A 17418-nucleotide genomic window follows, 5' to 3' on the forward strand; every position below is an offset into this window, starting at 1 on the left:
CAGAGGCACATCTAGAAGTTGCAGGACAGCGGCCCTCGAGGACTAGAGTTTGACACCCCTGCTCTACTTTGTTTTGGTCTGTCACATAAATTCCCAATGTAGTATAATAAAATCTGTGGTTTCATCATGACAAAATATGAAAAGCTCATACGTATGTTAGGTCCGAAATTGTCCAATCGTTTTTCATATTTCAGAGACACACGACATGAAATCCTTGTGAATTTGTTGTGCTGCATTTTATTTTATTTTATAGTTTCAAACACTTCTTGTGAAGCCAGTCCAACAAAGGAGAAGAACAGAGAGACCGGCAGCTTTGGTGATAACAGTCTCAGACACCTGACACTTCCACTGCCAGATCCCTCCATCCAACATTCTGGTGAGTCTCTTCCTCTGTTCGTATCTTCTGAGAGCTCCTGGTGGCAGGCCGGGTCCTGATGAGACACGTGTCCCTCTGCTGCAGCCATTTGACAGAAGACAGCTTCACAGACACACCCGCACACACACACACAGAGAGAACTGGCTAGCTTTGTAATGTAATGTGTGCTTTTCTCACACACGCAGATCCCAGAGATGACATGGATACTAAGAAAAACGTAGAGGTTTTTTTAATAGCCTGGTAGGTCCAGGTAATTAGGCTATCAGATTGAACGGTCTTGTTTGCATTTTTGTCTGTTTGGGGGCGGGGGATATGAATTTAGGCCAGGATTTGTATTTTCTTTGCTCCGTGAGGTATAAGCTGTCGTTTCTTTAATAGTTTATTATAATTGGAGGTTGTTCATCATTTCGTTGAGAAAGCTGATGAGGCTTACTGGAGTTTTCTGGCACAACCTACTTTCTAACTGGATGGAAAGAGTAGAGCTAGAAATAGGTCAAGATTCCAGAAAACATTAATTTGGAAAACAACTTTATCATTTTAGTTATGCAAATGAGAAGGATTTTAGACAATAAAAAATGAAGCATCCATTCGATTGCCATTCTGGTCCTATTTTTATTCATTCACAAGCACAGATTTTGTCTGGATACATTCAATCGCCTGTAACAGTGGAGCCGTACGTTCAAGAGGAGGTCCTTCAGTATTCCTCTCAGCTGTTGCTGGCCAGACGCGCAAGCATAAGGGTCCTGCAGGTGAGCAGCGAGAAAAACGGCCGATCCAACGATTTTATCCTCTTCCCACATCCAAAGCCTCAGAGGCCATGCATTATTCACCGGAGAAGAAAAGGGGCGTATCTACGCTGGAGGGTTGGTGAGAATAAAGAAACCTACAGATGAAGGGAGGGACAGTATGGGGCAGAGATGGAAGGATAACAGCACGTTTGGGTGCGGGGTATAGAAATGTGAAGAAAGAGAAAAAGTGATCCAACCACAGATAGAAAGTCAGTCACAAGATCCAACGAAAGTGATGAAGACGATAAGGCAAGCTGGTTATTTGGAGACGAGGGTGAATACTTTTAGCAACACGCTGCAGTGTATAGCAACAACTGAACTGAAAAGCCTGAAAGATGTCGAGTTAATTATTGGATCACTGAAGCTTATATAAGCATTCAGCTGTCGTAAATCTAAAATTAGAGTGTAGCATAAAACTGGAATTAAGTTAAAGAGCGAGGCTTAAATGAAATGTAATCCCCTGATGAGCTCCTCTAAATAATGGAACAGATTTTTTGGCTGACAAACAATATAAAAGCAGAATTTCTGAGTGAATATCTGTGGCCCAATTTTAGCACAGAGTATTTTTGATCTAATGTTAGAAGAAAAAAATTTAGTTTGCCAAAGTTTTCTTTGAAATTCATTATTGCAGTATATTTACACACTGCTAATGGTTTGACTGCACCTTGGGAGATCCAGTGGTATTCAGGAGCCAATGTTTAATAAATGTTCTCCAGGATTGCCAAAGTCTTTGCTGCAGTCTCAATGTTTCCCACAGATCTGTTCTTATTGAACTCATGTTGACAGGATATTTTTTTTCTCCCATTGTATTCCACCATCTGTCTCTGAGCCTTTCCTCTCTCAGGCTGCATCTTCTCCCTTCTCCATGCAATCAATTTATCTTTCCACAGTTTGTTTATTTGCAGTATTCCATTGCTTTACCTGGAACATTTCCCTACACTCTTTTAAACACTCAAATTGAAGTTTATTTTATTTACACAAACACCGAAGGTCGGCATGTTCTTTTCACTGCCAGTGCTGCACAGCTCAAATTATTTATTTTAGCGGCGGGACTCGATTAAATCGTTCAAACAACTTATTTGCAGGGTTTGTAATGAATTAATCGCAATCAGTCACATGTTAATCGAAAACCGCACATCACCAAAACGGGCAACATTTTCAACTCAAAAACCGTTCGTGTTGATTTAGCAACAGATTCACTGTGTCTGTCATTGCTGCAACATGTTTTGCACTGAGAAACAAAACTCCTTTCTGCACGACTTTCACACAACAATCGTCGGTTTCAGCGTCCCTTCAGATCATTTTTTGAAGCAAAAATGAGCTTCCAGTAGGCTAATATAAGTGTGGAAGTGGCATGTGCATCAGCTTGACGGGCGTACCAGAAACACACAATAAAAAGATTCCGACCGTAACAAAAGTGCTAATAATTGATTCGTCAGAATCAACGTGTCTAGGCCTTAGTTTATTGATATAGTGCTAATTTATAACTAAGATGCATTACAAAAATGTATATTTTAATCCCATCATTCAGACAAATTCCAAGTCAAGAACATGGATTCTAATTGTATCCTAGTTATCAATTAGTGCATTTTATTGTTGAAATTGGTAAAATGTTTCCCATCTAAGAACACCACAGACACCGGGGATTTCCCGCATCAGCTCACTAATTTACCTTATGTCAAACAATACAACCTCAGGCAAACTAACAGAGCAGGTTATTGAGGTTTTCCCCCCTGAACACAAACACATCGTCTACCTTTTCTTCGCTGCTCCGGTGTCTGACAGCCTCTCTGCTGAACACCCACACAAGCATAGCTTTGTTAATTGTACGCACCACAAACCTATCAAATTAAATTTGCACACAAAAACCCGACTACGTTATTACTTGGCTCACTGTTCACCCGCCTAATTAATTGAATTAGGCAGCAGACGTACGTCATCCTAATCAGAACGTATCTGGCAGCTTCATCTGTAACCACTGGTGCTCAGCAAAGTGTGAAGGGTAAGATGGGATAATGACATTTTAATTCAGGTTCTCTCGGGTTCTCACTCATCTTAAAAATGAACGTTTTTTTTTTTATTTTTTTTATCGTGGTCACATTAATGCTTCTGCAAATGTATGACCAGACGATGCAGGGGGACGCGTGACGTGTCGGCTTTGAGCCCAAAAACTAACTTTGCTTGTTTACTCACGTCATGAAGTAAAAACTGCTCTATATGGTATTAATTTTTTTTTAAATAAATTCATCAGTCTCGTAACTTCAAAAAATAAATCTGAAGATTTAATATTTTTCCACTAAAAGAAAGCATGAGGAGGATTTTTGTACGTTCGTTAGGACCCAGAATGAATCCACACAAAATTTGACGTATATTCATAACACAAATCCTAACCTAAACATTACTGATTAAAAATTATTATTGACTGGAAACAAACACTGAACCATAATTAAAACTAATATTAACTAAGGGCTTGCATAGCTGAACTTGAGAAAAGTTTGGCTAGAACTACTAGGGTAAAGTAGTCAAGACTTTCCTGAGATACAAATTTATCACAAATCTTACTTTAGCCGCAATAATATCACTGTGAAGGACGTTTCCACATCAAGTGCTGAGCCTGTAATTACAAGCATGCAACAAATTCATTGAGCAAATCACATTCAAAGTTCACCAGAAATAGTAAATATACAAATGCATGTTTAATTGTGGATTATTTCAAAACTTTCTGTATTTCCATTTGAAGCAAAATACAATTATTAACCTTTGTAAAACTCTGCTTAGTGCCAACTGAGGAGACGCCTCAGCGGTCAGTTCATAAAATAAACAGGTTTACAGATAAAGGGTTACCACAGGTTTAGATAACAGCTTACTTTGACTAAAAGCCGTTTTACGTAAGATGCAAAAAGCTTTACCCTTTACAGCCACTGCACTTCACTAAACTTCACAGGAGGTGGTGCTTTGAAGAAATCTATTGAAAGTCTGTGTAGAATAATGGTTTCATATTCAACATCAGCACCCAAATAGGATTAAACATTTGTCACCAAGTCATAAAAGACTGTGGGTGAGTTCTAACACAATATTTTTAGTGTACATGTGCAAGTAGACAAAAATACAGTTGTTCAAACAATGAAAAATAAAAAGCTAATTTACCATCAAAAGACTGTGTTTTAACAAAGTAAAACCTGTCCTGAGAGGACATTTGTATTGATTAATCAATACTCTGAAAGCTGCAAGCTGATGCTCATGCTGATGATCTTTAACATTCAGCACTGATCCCTGTGATGTTCTAAATAACATCTTAATTTGGAAACCTTTTGGTTAGAGCTTCCTCCAGGGTATGTTTTTATCCTTCCTCGTGACATCTTTCAAATTATATCCTGCTCTATGTCCTCTGTTTCATCCTTGATACATTTTCATCAAGCTCCAAAGAGAAGAAACACCAGAATAGATTGCAGCAGCAGTCTTTCAGAGCTTTGTCATCAGACAAAGGAAGGACAGACAGAGAGCCAGGCATTCCTTTTTTTTATTACCATGATGTCTGTGCTTTTATCACCACTGCAGACAACAGATATCTCTTAAAGCCAATGGGCAGCAGCTGGAAAAGTCCTTCTTGGATGGTGAGTGGGCTTGGACATTCATTTGATCCGCTGCACACCGAGGCATTGCTGCTGCAGGATGAAGGGCGATGGACAGCATGTTGAGGACAGCAAAATGGTAGTGGTAGCTGTCAAGGGAGTATTGAACCTGTGATAAGGTGCACTGGTGTTGATTGGTACAAGCTTATAAAGAAACAAGTCATTTATTTATATTACACAATGGGACATTTTTCTCAGTAAATATATTTCTATTTGAGCTATTGATGTGAAATTCACGTCAGATGTTGCCAACACCCACACATACAAAGAAACAAATAAGTCCACAAAACTGCAGTAAGTTATGTGTCATAAAGTAGAGTGAAACACAGAAAAAGCAGTAAATAGGCTTCATTTGTACCACTAGAAACTAGTGTTACTCAGGTTTGATTTTAGGGCCATTCTTCCACACATATATTTTAAGAATTTCCTTGGCTGGGTGTTTGTGCAGGAACATTCCCAAAATACGGTGTGTGATGACATATGAAAGGTTCAGTTTTGATTTCAATGGACCCAACTATATGCTACCAGTATTTAATTTATTTGTCCAAATGTTCCAGAGAAAACTTTAACACCAATTCAACATGCTTTTTCTTACCAGTATTCTCATCAGTATTTAACATCAAGTCATTTTAGAACCGATCTAAACAAAACCAAAGTAAGGTCCTTGTGGTCTTCCAACAAACTAAAACTACAGACAAAAGTGACTTGGATGGAAGATTTTTACCTGCCAGCCTTTGGTTCGTCAAGCTGGATTCAAATGTTTGTGTGAAATAAAAACAAAAACATTGTTGAGCATTTGTTTTGGGTTTAACCAGGATTTTTTTTTTTATCACTTAATTATTTGGAATATTATAATTTAATATAATAAAGTTGTAATTGTTATTTCATAGATTTACTTAGTATCTGGTTCAAAACGGAGTATTTGAGGACCTTTAATGGAATGGACTGTATATCCAATTATGCTTTAGAAGTAGAAGCTAGAAGAAGAAGAAGAAAGAATATGGCGGGGTTTTCCAGAGAGAGCTATTCTTTCGGAGTTCCGACGCTCTGTCATTTATCATATTACGTTTGATTCGTTCATCCTTTTTATTAACTAAAGCTTGTCCGAATAATCCTTCCGACTCCTTTTCGTCTTTGAATTAGTCGAATATACAACAGTAGTATCCTGTTTCCAGATAAATTGCATTATGGTTAGCCATGCTAAGCCAAATGCTCAGCTCCTGCCTCCTGTTGCCTTGACCACACCTTAAATCAAGCACTCTCACTTGTTCAGATACACAGCTGTTGGCTGTGTTGCTCCTACCCATCATAAGATGTCTTTTATTTTTCACACACTGAAAGAAGAAAACCATGGGAGCAAAAATTAAACATGGTTTTCCTTGAGGAAAAGAACCCTATGCAAGGATTCACAAACATATTAACACTGAAACACTCCGTTAAAGTTCTATGCACAACAATAAGCTGAAGTTAGCCAGTCACGTCTCCAATTAAGACATATTTTCTAGTGACCTTGACACAAGTAAGGGTGTAGTTGGAGAATTTTACTTCACTTTCATAAAGTTTCCATTGAGCCTATTATACAAAGATTTTCAGCAAAAGAAAGAAAATTTTAGAAGACTTTACAGACCACATTATACTAAAAAAACCTAGGAGGCCTTATTGGAACTAATATAAAGAAACACAGATTGCCTCAAGGCTTCACTCTGATTACATTGGAGATAATGCCGTCTCTTCCATTGCATCTGCCTACCGGTAAGTAGGCATTACATTTCAGAAAAGAGGTACAGGACACACCTCTTGTATTGATAAAAACTGGCAACTCAGAGTTGGTTCAACACACTGACCTCAGCCGCAGCAGAAAGCATCAAGTAGATACTATTACACATCACTTTCACTGCTGTCTGTCTTGTAATCATCTCTGCATATTTAATCCCTCCTTCCTGTCTTTGCATCAAGCATCTGGGGTTAATGCGGGTTCAACCCCTCACCGCCTCCTTTCTCCCCCACTGGAGATGACTTGTGTTTTTGCCCAAAAGGAACAAATTTTAAATGGAATGATGTAGCAAAATAAAAGAGCAGGATAAAGACCAGATGGGGAAATGGGAGAGAAATAAACATTGTCTTTTCTGTAAAACTAATCCAAAATCAAACAGTTTAAATCATTTATTTTCTCCAACAGGACATCAGCCTGAGAATACCTAATAGACATTTTGAGAGCATACATGGAGTGAGTTCAAATTAAAAAGTGAATTAATAAATTTGCACACAAAATCTGACTTGAAGGCTATCTGCTGACATAGCCTTCAAGTCAGATTTTGCAAACTCCTGCTCACATAGATGCCTAAAATACTAGTCTCCCCAAAACTATAAATAAAATTAGTCACATCTTTTGTTAAAAAAAAAAAATTAAAAAAAAATCTCCACATCTACAAGATGCTGCCATGTGGCATGAATCCAGAGAGCAACAAGCTTATCTGATCACACTGCTGACACCCGTGTATGTTGATGTTGTTTGCAGCTTTCATTTCCAGACAGATACCGAGCTGCGTGGCTCACACTAATTGGCTGCATCTCAATCGCATCAAGTCGAAATGCCAGCAGAGAGGCTCGGCGTGGCGTCTCGGCTGCTGTCAAACAGGCTGTGCTCTGAATGACAGAACACCTGCCATCTTTTTGCGAGGAGGCCGACAGAGTACAAGCAGGTAGAGCTTTACTGTGCAGGATCAAAATAAGCACCATGTCAAATGCGTCGTTGTAACAGGAAAGGAAGGGAGACTAACAGCTTCTCCAGGAGGTGATAAAGAGTGACAAAAGTTAGGAATTTTAAACTTAAATTGGCTGAAACACAAATGCTGCCAATGACTAAATGTCAGAAACGGTTGTGGACGCTCGGAGATTTCTTTGCATCTGCTTCTGGCAAAGTACATTAGGACATTGTTTTCTTTTCTGTTTGAGAAGTGGTTCAGTGTAGGAGAGTCTCTCGTCCAGGTTTGAATAGTATACTTTTTATACTAGAGGCGAGCCGGAGCAAATCAGATTTCTAAAAGAAACAGGTATTTCACCTGTTCTGTCTGAAGGTTCAAACCAGACAAGCTCAACATTAATCAGATTTAAATTTAACATGTTTAAATTCATCTAATAATGTCGTTCTGGATAGGAACCGAGACAGAAACAGAAAGTTTAGGAAAAACCGGAAATCATTTATTTTCCAATTTTATGTTATAAACGGTCAGACGTCATTTATCACCTCAGTAGTCGGGTGAAAAATCTTTATTTGTATTACAGTAACCAAACCCATCTTAGCGAGAAAAAACACCAGGCTTTCACTGGTATTTTGAAGGTTTATCTTGATAAACGATGAGCATCAAGTCTTTCAGTTGGACGGCCTACTTCCCATCACAGATTCAATTTGGTGGTTGGACATGGACAATCTAAAAAAAACATAATATTACTGTTAATCAGACAAAAATTTTGCTAAAAAAACAAAAAAAAAACTTTAAATCTAAAATATCATGGGGCGTGAATGGTTTAATGCTTAACTTCAACATTAAAATATAATTAAAAATGATCCCATATGTATATTAAAGTGACCTGAGAGAATGCTCACCTAACAGGAAGATTAATACACAGGAGAAAAATAGCCTTTTATAATGGTTTCCCAGTTAATCAAAGCTTAATGTAGAACTGTAACCATTGTATATACTTTACATTTGTCTTTCTTAGTGGATCAAGACCTTTTTTCTAACTTGGAATTGAACTCCATCTGTGTTAAAGTTTTAATCTGTCTCATCGTTCAAACGCAACGCTAAAAGAGAGGAATTCATTTCCAGTATCTGAAAGAAATCCCTCAGACTTTTAAAAGGAAAATCTTTCACAATTTTAAGAAATGAATTAGGTTATCTTCACACTACATTTATTCAGACTGAAAAATCACACTAAAAGCAAACAACTGATACATTTGAGAGTTCTTCAGATGCTAAAAATATTAGCAAAAGTTTTTCTGCATCGTCACTAAACAGTTCAATCCACTGGTCTGATCTGCATTTCATTTCACAATCCATGCTTCTTGTTGTTCAGGTTGAAAACAGATGATAGAGGGAAGTTACATCTGTGGGGGATTTTAGTCCAACTGCAAGTTAATGATACGACATTTTAGCCTCCTAGCAAACAATCAGCCTGACCTGGACTTCTTTTGAGAAACAACACATCAGGAAAAGACACTGTGTAAAAAGGAGAAAATGTATAAAATAGCACGGCCAAACAATAAGAAGCTGAATCCTGGGAACTTTCTGAGCAAATGACAACTGGAATAACACTGCCCTCAACAGGGAAAGCAGTAAAACAGTCCAGTTAATCTCTTTTCAGTCAAACTTTATTAATTTTGTCAAAACAAACCAAAATGAGAAATAGAAGACTGTGAACAAATGAAAGCTATAATCACTCCCCTTCCCGTCTTCTCCTCAACCAGCTGTCTAAATATGGCTCAGCAGGATTCATCCTCGAGTGACGTGAGCCTCACCAGACAGCAAATAAATTCAAAACAGAAAAGTCACTGAGCTTCAAAGCTCTTCCCAGCTCTGAGCTGAGCTGTTTCTAATCGTTCCCTATTCTGACTCATTGTTGTGACAGGCCATTTGTAGAGATTCACATTAACTCACTGTAATAGATAACTCTTCATTGATCTTATTTAAAACTAGATTATCACACACAAACTGCACCGAAAAGGAAGCTAGTCATCATTTACATCCGATTAAACATGTTAATAAATTAATCAGCCATTAGTCCCCATATCCCGCTGCCCCAACCTGTTATTTAATAAAAATATCCACACACAAATAATAAAAAAAAAGAAACACAGAAAATGTCCAGCATTCTGTTCATCCCTCCCATCCTGAGCTGTTTCAAGAACTGGACTTCAAGTGAAGGTCGACGTTCCTTCGGAGACGAGAACACCATCAGCGGTGGAGCGTTACAGTGTTTTAGAGGACTTGATAGCCGTTTAAGCAAAACACTTAGAGTCACAGCTACAGAAATGAAATGATTTGATTCAGATTAAAACAACTGTGTTGTATCTGAACTGACATCAGCCCCAACAGACATGCGACATCTGAGCCTCCTAAACAGATTGAGGCCCGATACAAGAGGCAGGTAAGAGCTTTCAAACACACATGTTGACCTTGAGAAATTACAAACGTATAAAAAAATGGTTTTCTTACAAATGTGATCAGATATACTGGGCAATCCCTCTTGTAGGAAAAAAAAAAAACAAAACAAATTAAAACTTCATATTTCAGTCCAGTAAATCTGATTGGCTGACAAGGTGGTGGTAATGCGTATCGAGTTTTGTTTTTTTTTCAGATGTTTTGCTTTTATTAATTACACCTTGTCATGCTAAACAGCTCACTAGCACGCCAACGCTTCGGATGTAAACGCCGGTGCAGTGTGTCCTCTTTGGTTTCTGAGGTCACCAATCGCTAGTGATCAGTTTAGGGGATGAAGGCGTGTGGGCGGGGCCCGCCTCACGTGCGCCTGGCTTTCTGTCTCTTGGCCTGACGTTTGGCTTCATCCAGCGCAGCGCTGTCGGCGCTGGCCTGGGCCATACTCCTCACTCCCTGGAAGCGGCTCATGAGCTGCATCAGGAGGGGAATCACCTAAAAAAAAAAAAGTTTCAGTGCATCTGTGCAATTAATTAGAAGAAGTAGAAAACTGAAGATTCTTATTAACGGCAATCTGACTTCCAGACTGGGGATTGTTCTTGAGGGTGAAGGCTATTCTGGCCAAAAGGACTTTTCGCATTACTGGCAAATAAATATATCATTGGCTTAAAAAGGTTATTGATTTAAGTCAATTTAAAATGGCCAAAATGATTACATTATCTAAAACGTACTACATTAAAGGCTTTTTTTTTTTAACTTTACTGGATGCTAAAAATCCATGGGTGTATCTTTATTTAGATAATATTATTAATCACATCAGTTAAGAGTAGAGAAACACATTATCTATGTTAAAATTCTGCTTAATAATCTATATAATGTTGTTTTTTTTTAGTGTAGCAGTGTATTTTCTTGTAAAAAATGTCAAAATACCAAAGTTTACCATGAATTCAGGGCACATTTTCCTACATTGGATAAGTTTTAAAAATGGAAACTGGACAAATCAAGGGCAGGAAGAAAGGAAGGTGGAAGGAAAAAAGAAAATAAGGACATGAGAAAAGAAGGAGAGTAAAAATGTAAGAAAGAAGGTAAAGGAAGTACACCCAAAACAAAGGACAGACATGCAGATAGGAAGGTAGAAGTCCACAAGGAAAAGAAAGACCAGAATGGAGGAGATGTAGGACACAAGAGACAAAGGGATACAAGAAGGAAGAAAAAGATATGAGGACATAAGGGATAAAATAAAAGAGGACAAGAGGAAGAAGGCAAGGATACATAAGAAGAAGGAAAACAGAATACAAGGAATTGAGAAAGAAACATGTTTGCCTACTTCCTTGCCTAATTTCATGTTTTTTCTCATTCTAACTCATTTTAAAAAAAATGTTTTGGTAAAAACATTCAGTTATGAGTTTTATGGCTGCAAAGGACCAAACTGGAAATAAGCTCTAGGCTTTCTTGTGTTTTTTTATTCTGTGTTGTTATCCTTGACTGCTGTCATGAAGTGCTAATGTTGCTGTCTTCTCCATGCAAACTAAAGTCAGGACAAGATTTATAAATGTAAAAAGTGAGGAAAGAAAATCCATGTGAACAGGGAGCCTGGATGAGGTCTGGTTTGACGGCTACCTTCTCGTGGTTGTACGCCGCTATCAGCAGGAGCAAGGTGAGAGGCAGAGCGATGTAGGAGCCTTGTGCAACATCCTGGTCGGGCACTTTGCGCTGCACAGACAAACGGAGGAGAGAAACGGCCAAATCAGAACTGACGGCATGTCAAAGATTAAGATGACGTTGGGAAAATGGGAGTTTTGTTTCTCTGTTTCTTACAGTGGGGTTGAAGGTGAGGGTGACGTGCTTGTGGTATCCAGTGGAAGTGAAGGAGACCTGAGGCAGAGTGAAATCGTACTGGGAGCGGGACAGGGTGGAGTACAGCATGAGCACGTAGCTCTGCAAAAGACAAAATCACAGATTGGGTGTACAGGTCATAAACTGCACAAGGCGCTCATATAATTAGTAGGAATAAGCAATTAGTCGATACCTCGCTGTCCCTATCCAGAGGGGGGAAGTGGAAGAAGAGAGACTGTCCGAGAGAGACGCTGTTGATCGGATTGTCCAGATTGTCGCTCTTGAACAGCTTCACCTGGTGACAGAGAAAACATTAGCTATAAGCTTTTAGATGCTGGTGTGGTTATAAAACAAAAACCCAGAATTTGGTGCAGAAATGTTTCGTCTTCTCTGCAGAATGGGAATTTTCTGAAACTGCTTGGTTTCTTGGTATTTAAACTTGCGCCACAAATTTTCACTGCAGTGCTCTTGGGAGGCCGTTTCTGGAAGCCAACATGCAGCTGCTGTGATTTGGGGGTTTTGGCTTCATTGTTATGTTGGGACAGCAATCTGTGTCCAAGTTGTAGCTGTAAAATTAATTGGTCATTGAAGTTTTACGACATATATGTCGAGGCTGGGAAATATGGCTGAAAATCATCGCGATACAAGTGTTTCATATCAGTTGATATCGATAATTATTGATTTGTTTTTTGTTTTAAATAATCTGAAATATTACCAAACTGGTCCTGAGCAGCTCTACTCATTTCCTCCTGTCACTCCACGTTTTTTAGTCTTTTATTTTTAAGCAGTTATGAGGCACGGTGGCGAAACATGAAACTGCTGATGCGCAAGTTTCTCTACAGGTTGTTGCTAGGTAACCAAAGAGTGAGCAAGTTAAGTTGATGCCACCCACCTTGCTTAGCTGGGAGCGAGGAGTTGAGAAGGTTAACCCTTTCCTCTGCCTACATCTCCCAGAATGCTGTGGGGTTCTGGAGTTCAGTGACATTATTGAACACTCTTTCAAATTTATTTTTCTATTGATATTGATCACATGTCCACTGCAATATACATTGTTATTGATTCATTGCTCAGTCCCATCATGAACTAAAACACCTGGAGCACCAAAGACCAGACTAATGATAAAGCACCAACCTCGACTCTATTGAAAGTTTATTGGGCGGTATGCATAAATTTGAGCCTCCATGTACTTTATTGAAGCTTATCAGTCAACCAGAACATGACAATACTAAGTACAAGCCCGGCTTGGCACAGCTTGGAACGTGACTAATACGACATTCATGCGAGTGGTGAGCGTAAACGTCTGCTGAAAACTGTTCCAGAGATTTCCAGAAAGTAGCAAAACAGACCAAACATCAGGGAGTACAAGTCCTACCGAGAGCGTCGGGAGATGTTCAGGAGACGTAATGATGTTCCCGCTGAGGTCGAACTGATTGATCTGTCTGAAGGCGATGATGTTGACCCCGTCAATGTCGCTGCTCCCGACCTGATAGGAAACACGCAGCTTAATTTAACAGTACGAGCCGTGCATGCTTTCAAAAACAGAAATGAAAAGAAAAGAAAAAGTGAACTGAGGAAAACCTTTTGTTAAGGTCACATGGTGCGATAATAACAGAGAATTAAAGGGGAATTAAGGCATTTCCTGCCTCGCAAGAGAGATTAGGTGGATTGCAGCTTTTCAGACGAGATGAAATTATAAAATTGTAGGTTAGAATTTGGTTGGGGAGCGGATTAGCGCTGTTTTTGTTCAGCGAACAAAAAAAATAAAAGGTCCATGTGATGAGGCTGATAATAAGTCATAATCGCAGGGTTCTCACAGTCATTTCAACAATTCAATTACCAAACTTTCCATACCCTTCTCCAACTTTCTTTGCATAATCGATCTAACAGTTCAATTAATAAATGAAAAGACAGTATTACGTATTTATCTCAGCTCTGGAAACTTTCAGCACTTTAGGTGGAAGCAGGAACTAATACAAAGTTTGACCTGCAGTCTAGAGATAAGGAAGTTTTAAAATAAAAAGAAATCAGAATAATCTGTAACAATCAAGTTATTCAAGCTTCTGCTAAGGTACTCAAACAAGAAAAAAATAAACTTTTGATGAGTGTGAAGTGAACTGCAATCAAATATCTTACTATATTGTACTAAAAGTAGTGAAATCTTGAATAAATTTTAGTCATTAAGATTAAAAAGTCTCCATCTGTATCAACCAGATGTGTCATTCTGTACAACATAGACATATATACATATATATATATATATATATATATATATATATATATATATATATATATATATATATATATATAAATTACTGGGTTACTGGTAAACCAGTAACCTCTTCCCAGATGATGACATGAACTTGTTAGTTCCTCTGTCCATTGTAGTAGCTGATATATTGTGAAAATCCGGTAGAAATGATGCACTAATCGAGTCATGTTTACATAGCAACAACGCGCCGCGAGGCTTTGTTTGTGAGACTTGCGGTCACGTGGGCCGGTTGTGGGCGGAGCTTGGTAAGGTCCATTCTATGAGAGCATGATCCTCCTGTCTGTACGTCACCACTAAAATGGCTAAAAAACATTTAATGTATGAACTGATTTTCCATAATTTAGCTTATGTATATAATGTACAGTGTTTTTTGTCACAAACTGTGTGTGTAACGTGTTTCATGTGCTGAGGAGCGATAAGAAACGGCAGAGAACAGACTTGAGGTGAGGCAGGCAGTTTTTTTGCCTCATGGCAGGGGGCGCTCACGATCCCAGACATTGTGACTCCGCAACTGCAGAGTAAGAGACAGTAACATTGAGCTAGCCATAAAGTAAATTCAAGTGCAGCAATTATCCAATATATTTATAGTTTTCTCCTCTTACCACAGCGGTCGATTATTAATAATCACAAAATAAACATTAAGCCTAAAACCACTGCAACAGGCTGAATGTTCTGCTATTTGTGTGGGAAATATTTGAGTGTTTTTTTGGTGGCGTTGTTGTCAGTTGCTATGGCAACGAGTCTGCGCGTAGCTGCGTTGATACAGAGAGCTAGACAGAAGAGGTTTTGAGTTGTACTTTAATTATTTTTCCCTTTGCTGTGGAGCACAGCAAGAAATTAATAATATCTAAATGTCCAAGTTTGACTGAGTTAATGGAGTTATTCTACGGCGGCAGCGCGGCTATACATGACATGTTAAAGGATTGTGTTTTTGCCCTCCAGCTTTGTCCGCATACGTGAAATTTCCTTATGCACAGGGTCTATATTTGTAAACATGATTATGATTAAGTCAGTGCCTCACCAACTTTGAACCTCACCGCACGTCTCTAATATATGCACACACATACTTGTTTATCTTGTTTGCTCTCAGTTAAATTCACAACATATTGAATTATAGCATCTGGACATTATTTGATCTCAATCATTAAACAGGACATCTTTTGGTTTGCACTTTTGCTTTTTTGTTCTTTATGATGAATATATTTACCACTCACTGTCCATTATTAAAAAGCTTATGATTTGTTGAGGATGTTGTCATCTTGCTACCTACCTCTATCGCTCTGTGCTGAGGCAGTGCCCTCTCTATGTGGTCGTTGCCCTCGGCTCGAAGCTGTATCAGATATTTACACCCCGGCTGAAAGAAAACAACACAAACATTTAGTCATGTGAGGTGTTAAATAAAACAGCCTAAAAGCTTAGCTACAAATAAAATGCAACAATCGACTGTTTCAATTTAACTCGGTCCTTCATGCCTGCCTCAAATACCACCTACACTTTATATTTAGCGAGGTCAAATCGCAGTGATTTTGCATCTGGAGTATGGGATAATTCAACCCCCCCCCCTTAAGGTTTAAAACCTTCTCTCACCAGCAGACCCCTGAGTCTGAATCGACCCTCCTCGTCTGTGACGGTGTCCTCGCTGTAGAGGCTGCATTCTCCCTGACCCACCGCCTCCACGGCCACGTCTCGCTCCGCGTCGCCGCTCAGGGACTGCACCGCTCCGTAGCAGCTGGAGGCGAAAGCACAAGAACACACATGTGGAACACACAATTGGACGAGTTTCAAAAAAAAAAAAAATAAAAACAACAAAGTACGGCGTCGCGCAACAGTTTTCATACCCGTCGAAGCTGTCCGCATTTCAGAGACGTCACAACCACTGACTTTGTTTTGTTTTATTGAGAATTTTATGATAAGCGAATACAAAAGTAGTGCATATTGTAAAGTGGAAGTTAAATGAAAAATATTTTCAAAATAAAATCTGAAAAGAGTGATGCGCAAGATTAAATTACAGAGGTGTGAACTCTGCTTACTGATCAAGTGACATCAGAAGAGTTATTTGGACTTGACTTTATTTATAAAGTCCAAATTATAAGTATAGAAATAAAGATAGAAATAAAGACTTTTACATTGAAATTTAAAAAAAACATTTTTTTTCAATTTGTAACAAACTAAATTATGTTGTTCTATCTCATAAAATGGCAATATGAAAAAAACCTTCAATATTTCTGCATTGCTCTGTATAAATCAGTGTGTGTGTACCTGTAAGCGGTCTTGATGCCCGTAATATCGATGCTCAGGTTTTGACCCTCCTCCACCGTGATCATCTGAGACGCCGGCTCAAAGCGGAACTCCTTCATCATCGGCTTGAAGTAGTACTGGCCTGGACTCTGGAGAGAAAAGCAAGGTTATTTCAAACTGGGGGGAAAAAAAGGAAACTTTATATTGCTTTCTGAGCTGTTTGCTCACCAGGTTGTTGAAGGTGAGAAGACCGGTGTCCTGGGTCAAAAGGTTGGAACGGAAATGCCCTCCACTCAGAGACAGAAGCACTCCAGAGAGCGGCTGTCCATCCTCTGATATTATCTGCAGGAAAGATGGAATATCTTTAGAAAAAAAATACTCGGATTCTTTCATGTTTTACACATACAAAAATGTCCCTGAAACATAAAGACATTGTGGGTACTGTGGGTGTAATCAAGCTGGCTGTTCAATTTCATGTCACAGATGTTTTATTTAAAAAGAGGATGTGCAAGTGAAGGATAACCAAGGGCACCAAACTGTGTATCAATGGTGTGGAACTGACGGCGGAGCCATTTATCACTTAGTCAGAAAGGGAGACTAATACCAATTTGTGCAGTACGGAACCTTTTAACAAAAGGCAGGATAAAGGCCAAGAGCACAGAGCGGGAAAAAAAACCCCGGTTTGAACCATCTGTGAGTAATCTTCTCTCTTAATTACACTTTCAGAAAGAAAAACATGAACAGAAGCTTTTGATTCTGACATTTCATATTCACTTAAAACCAGCAATATCAATCTGGGCTGGTAAAGATGAAAACAGGCTGAGTGGAGACAGTGTGAGCGGGGCTTGTGATCCCTTGGATGTAAAGTTGTTATAAAGTATGCAGACGACGGTCGCATGTACCTTGAAGGTGACACCTGCCAGAGCAAACGCCTTGAAGTCTCCTGGGGTTCCCTCCACCGGACTCAGGACAAAGCCCTCCTTACTGGCCTTGATGTCGTACAGCCGGTCGCTGTGGAGCGGGCCCACGCTGACGGAAACAGAAAGACTAAGTAACTCTGATGGAAACAGGAAGGCTAAGTAACTCTGATGGAAACAGGAAGACTAAGTAATGCTGACGGAAA

The 17418-nt window shown here is 39.1% G+C and overlaps 1 protein-coding gene across 1 annotated transcript in view; it reads right to left on the reverse strand.

Annotated features, from left to right (window-relative positions):
• Nucleotides 1–9150: 9150 nt before the first annotated feature.
• LOC102226470 (nodal modulator 1-like) overlaps nt 9151–17418 on the reverse strand; it is a 37183-nt gene continuing 28915 nt past the window's right edge. Inside the window, 10 exon segments of the mRNA XM_023333626.1 lie at nt 9151–10447; nt 11573–11665; nt 11771–11890; nt 11982–12083; nt 13161–13271; nt 15328–15411; nt 15645–15786; nt 16317–16444; nt 16524–16637; nt 17198–17324. Coding sequence (XP_023189394.1) covers nt 10316–10447; nt 11573–11665; nt 11771–11890; nt 11982–12083; nt 13161–13271; nt 15328–15411; nt 15645–15786; nt 16317–16444; nt 16524–16637; nt 17198–17324 — 1153 coding nt within the window. The 3' untranslated portion in view covers nt 9151–10315.

Source organism: Xiphophorus maculatus, chromosome 5, assembly GCF_002775205.1.
Source record: "Xiphophorus maculatus strain JP 163 A chromosome 5, X_maculatus-5.0-male, whole genome shotgun sequence".
NCBI lineage: Eukaryota > Metazoa > Chordata > Actinopteri > Cyprinodontiformes > Poeciliidae > Xiphophorus > Xiphophorus maculatus.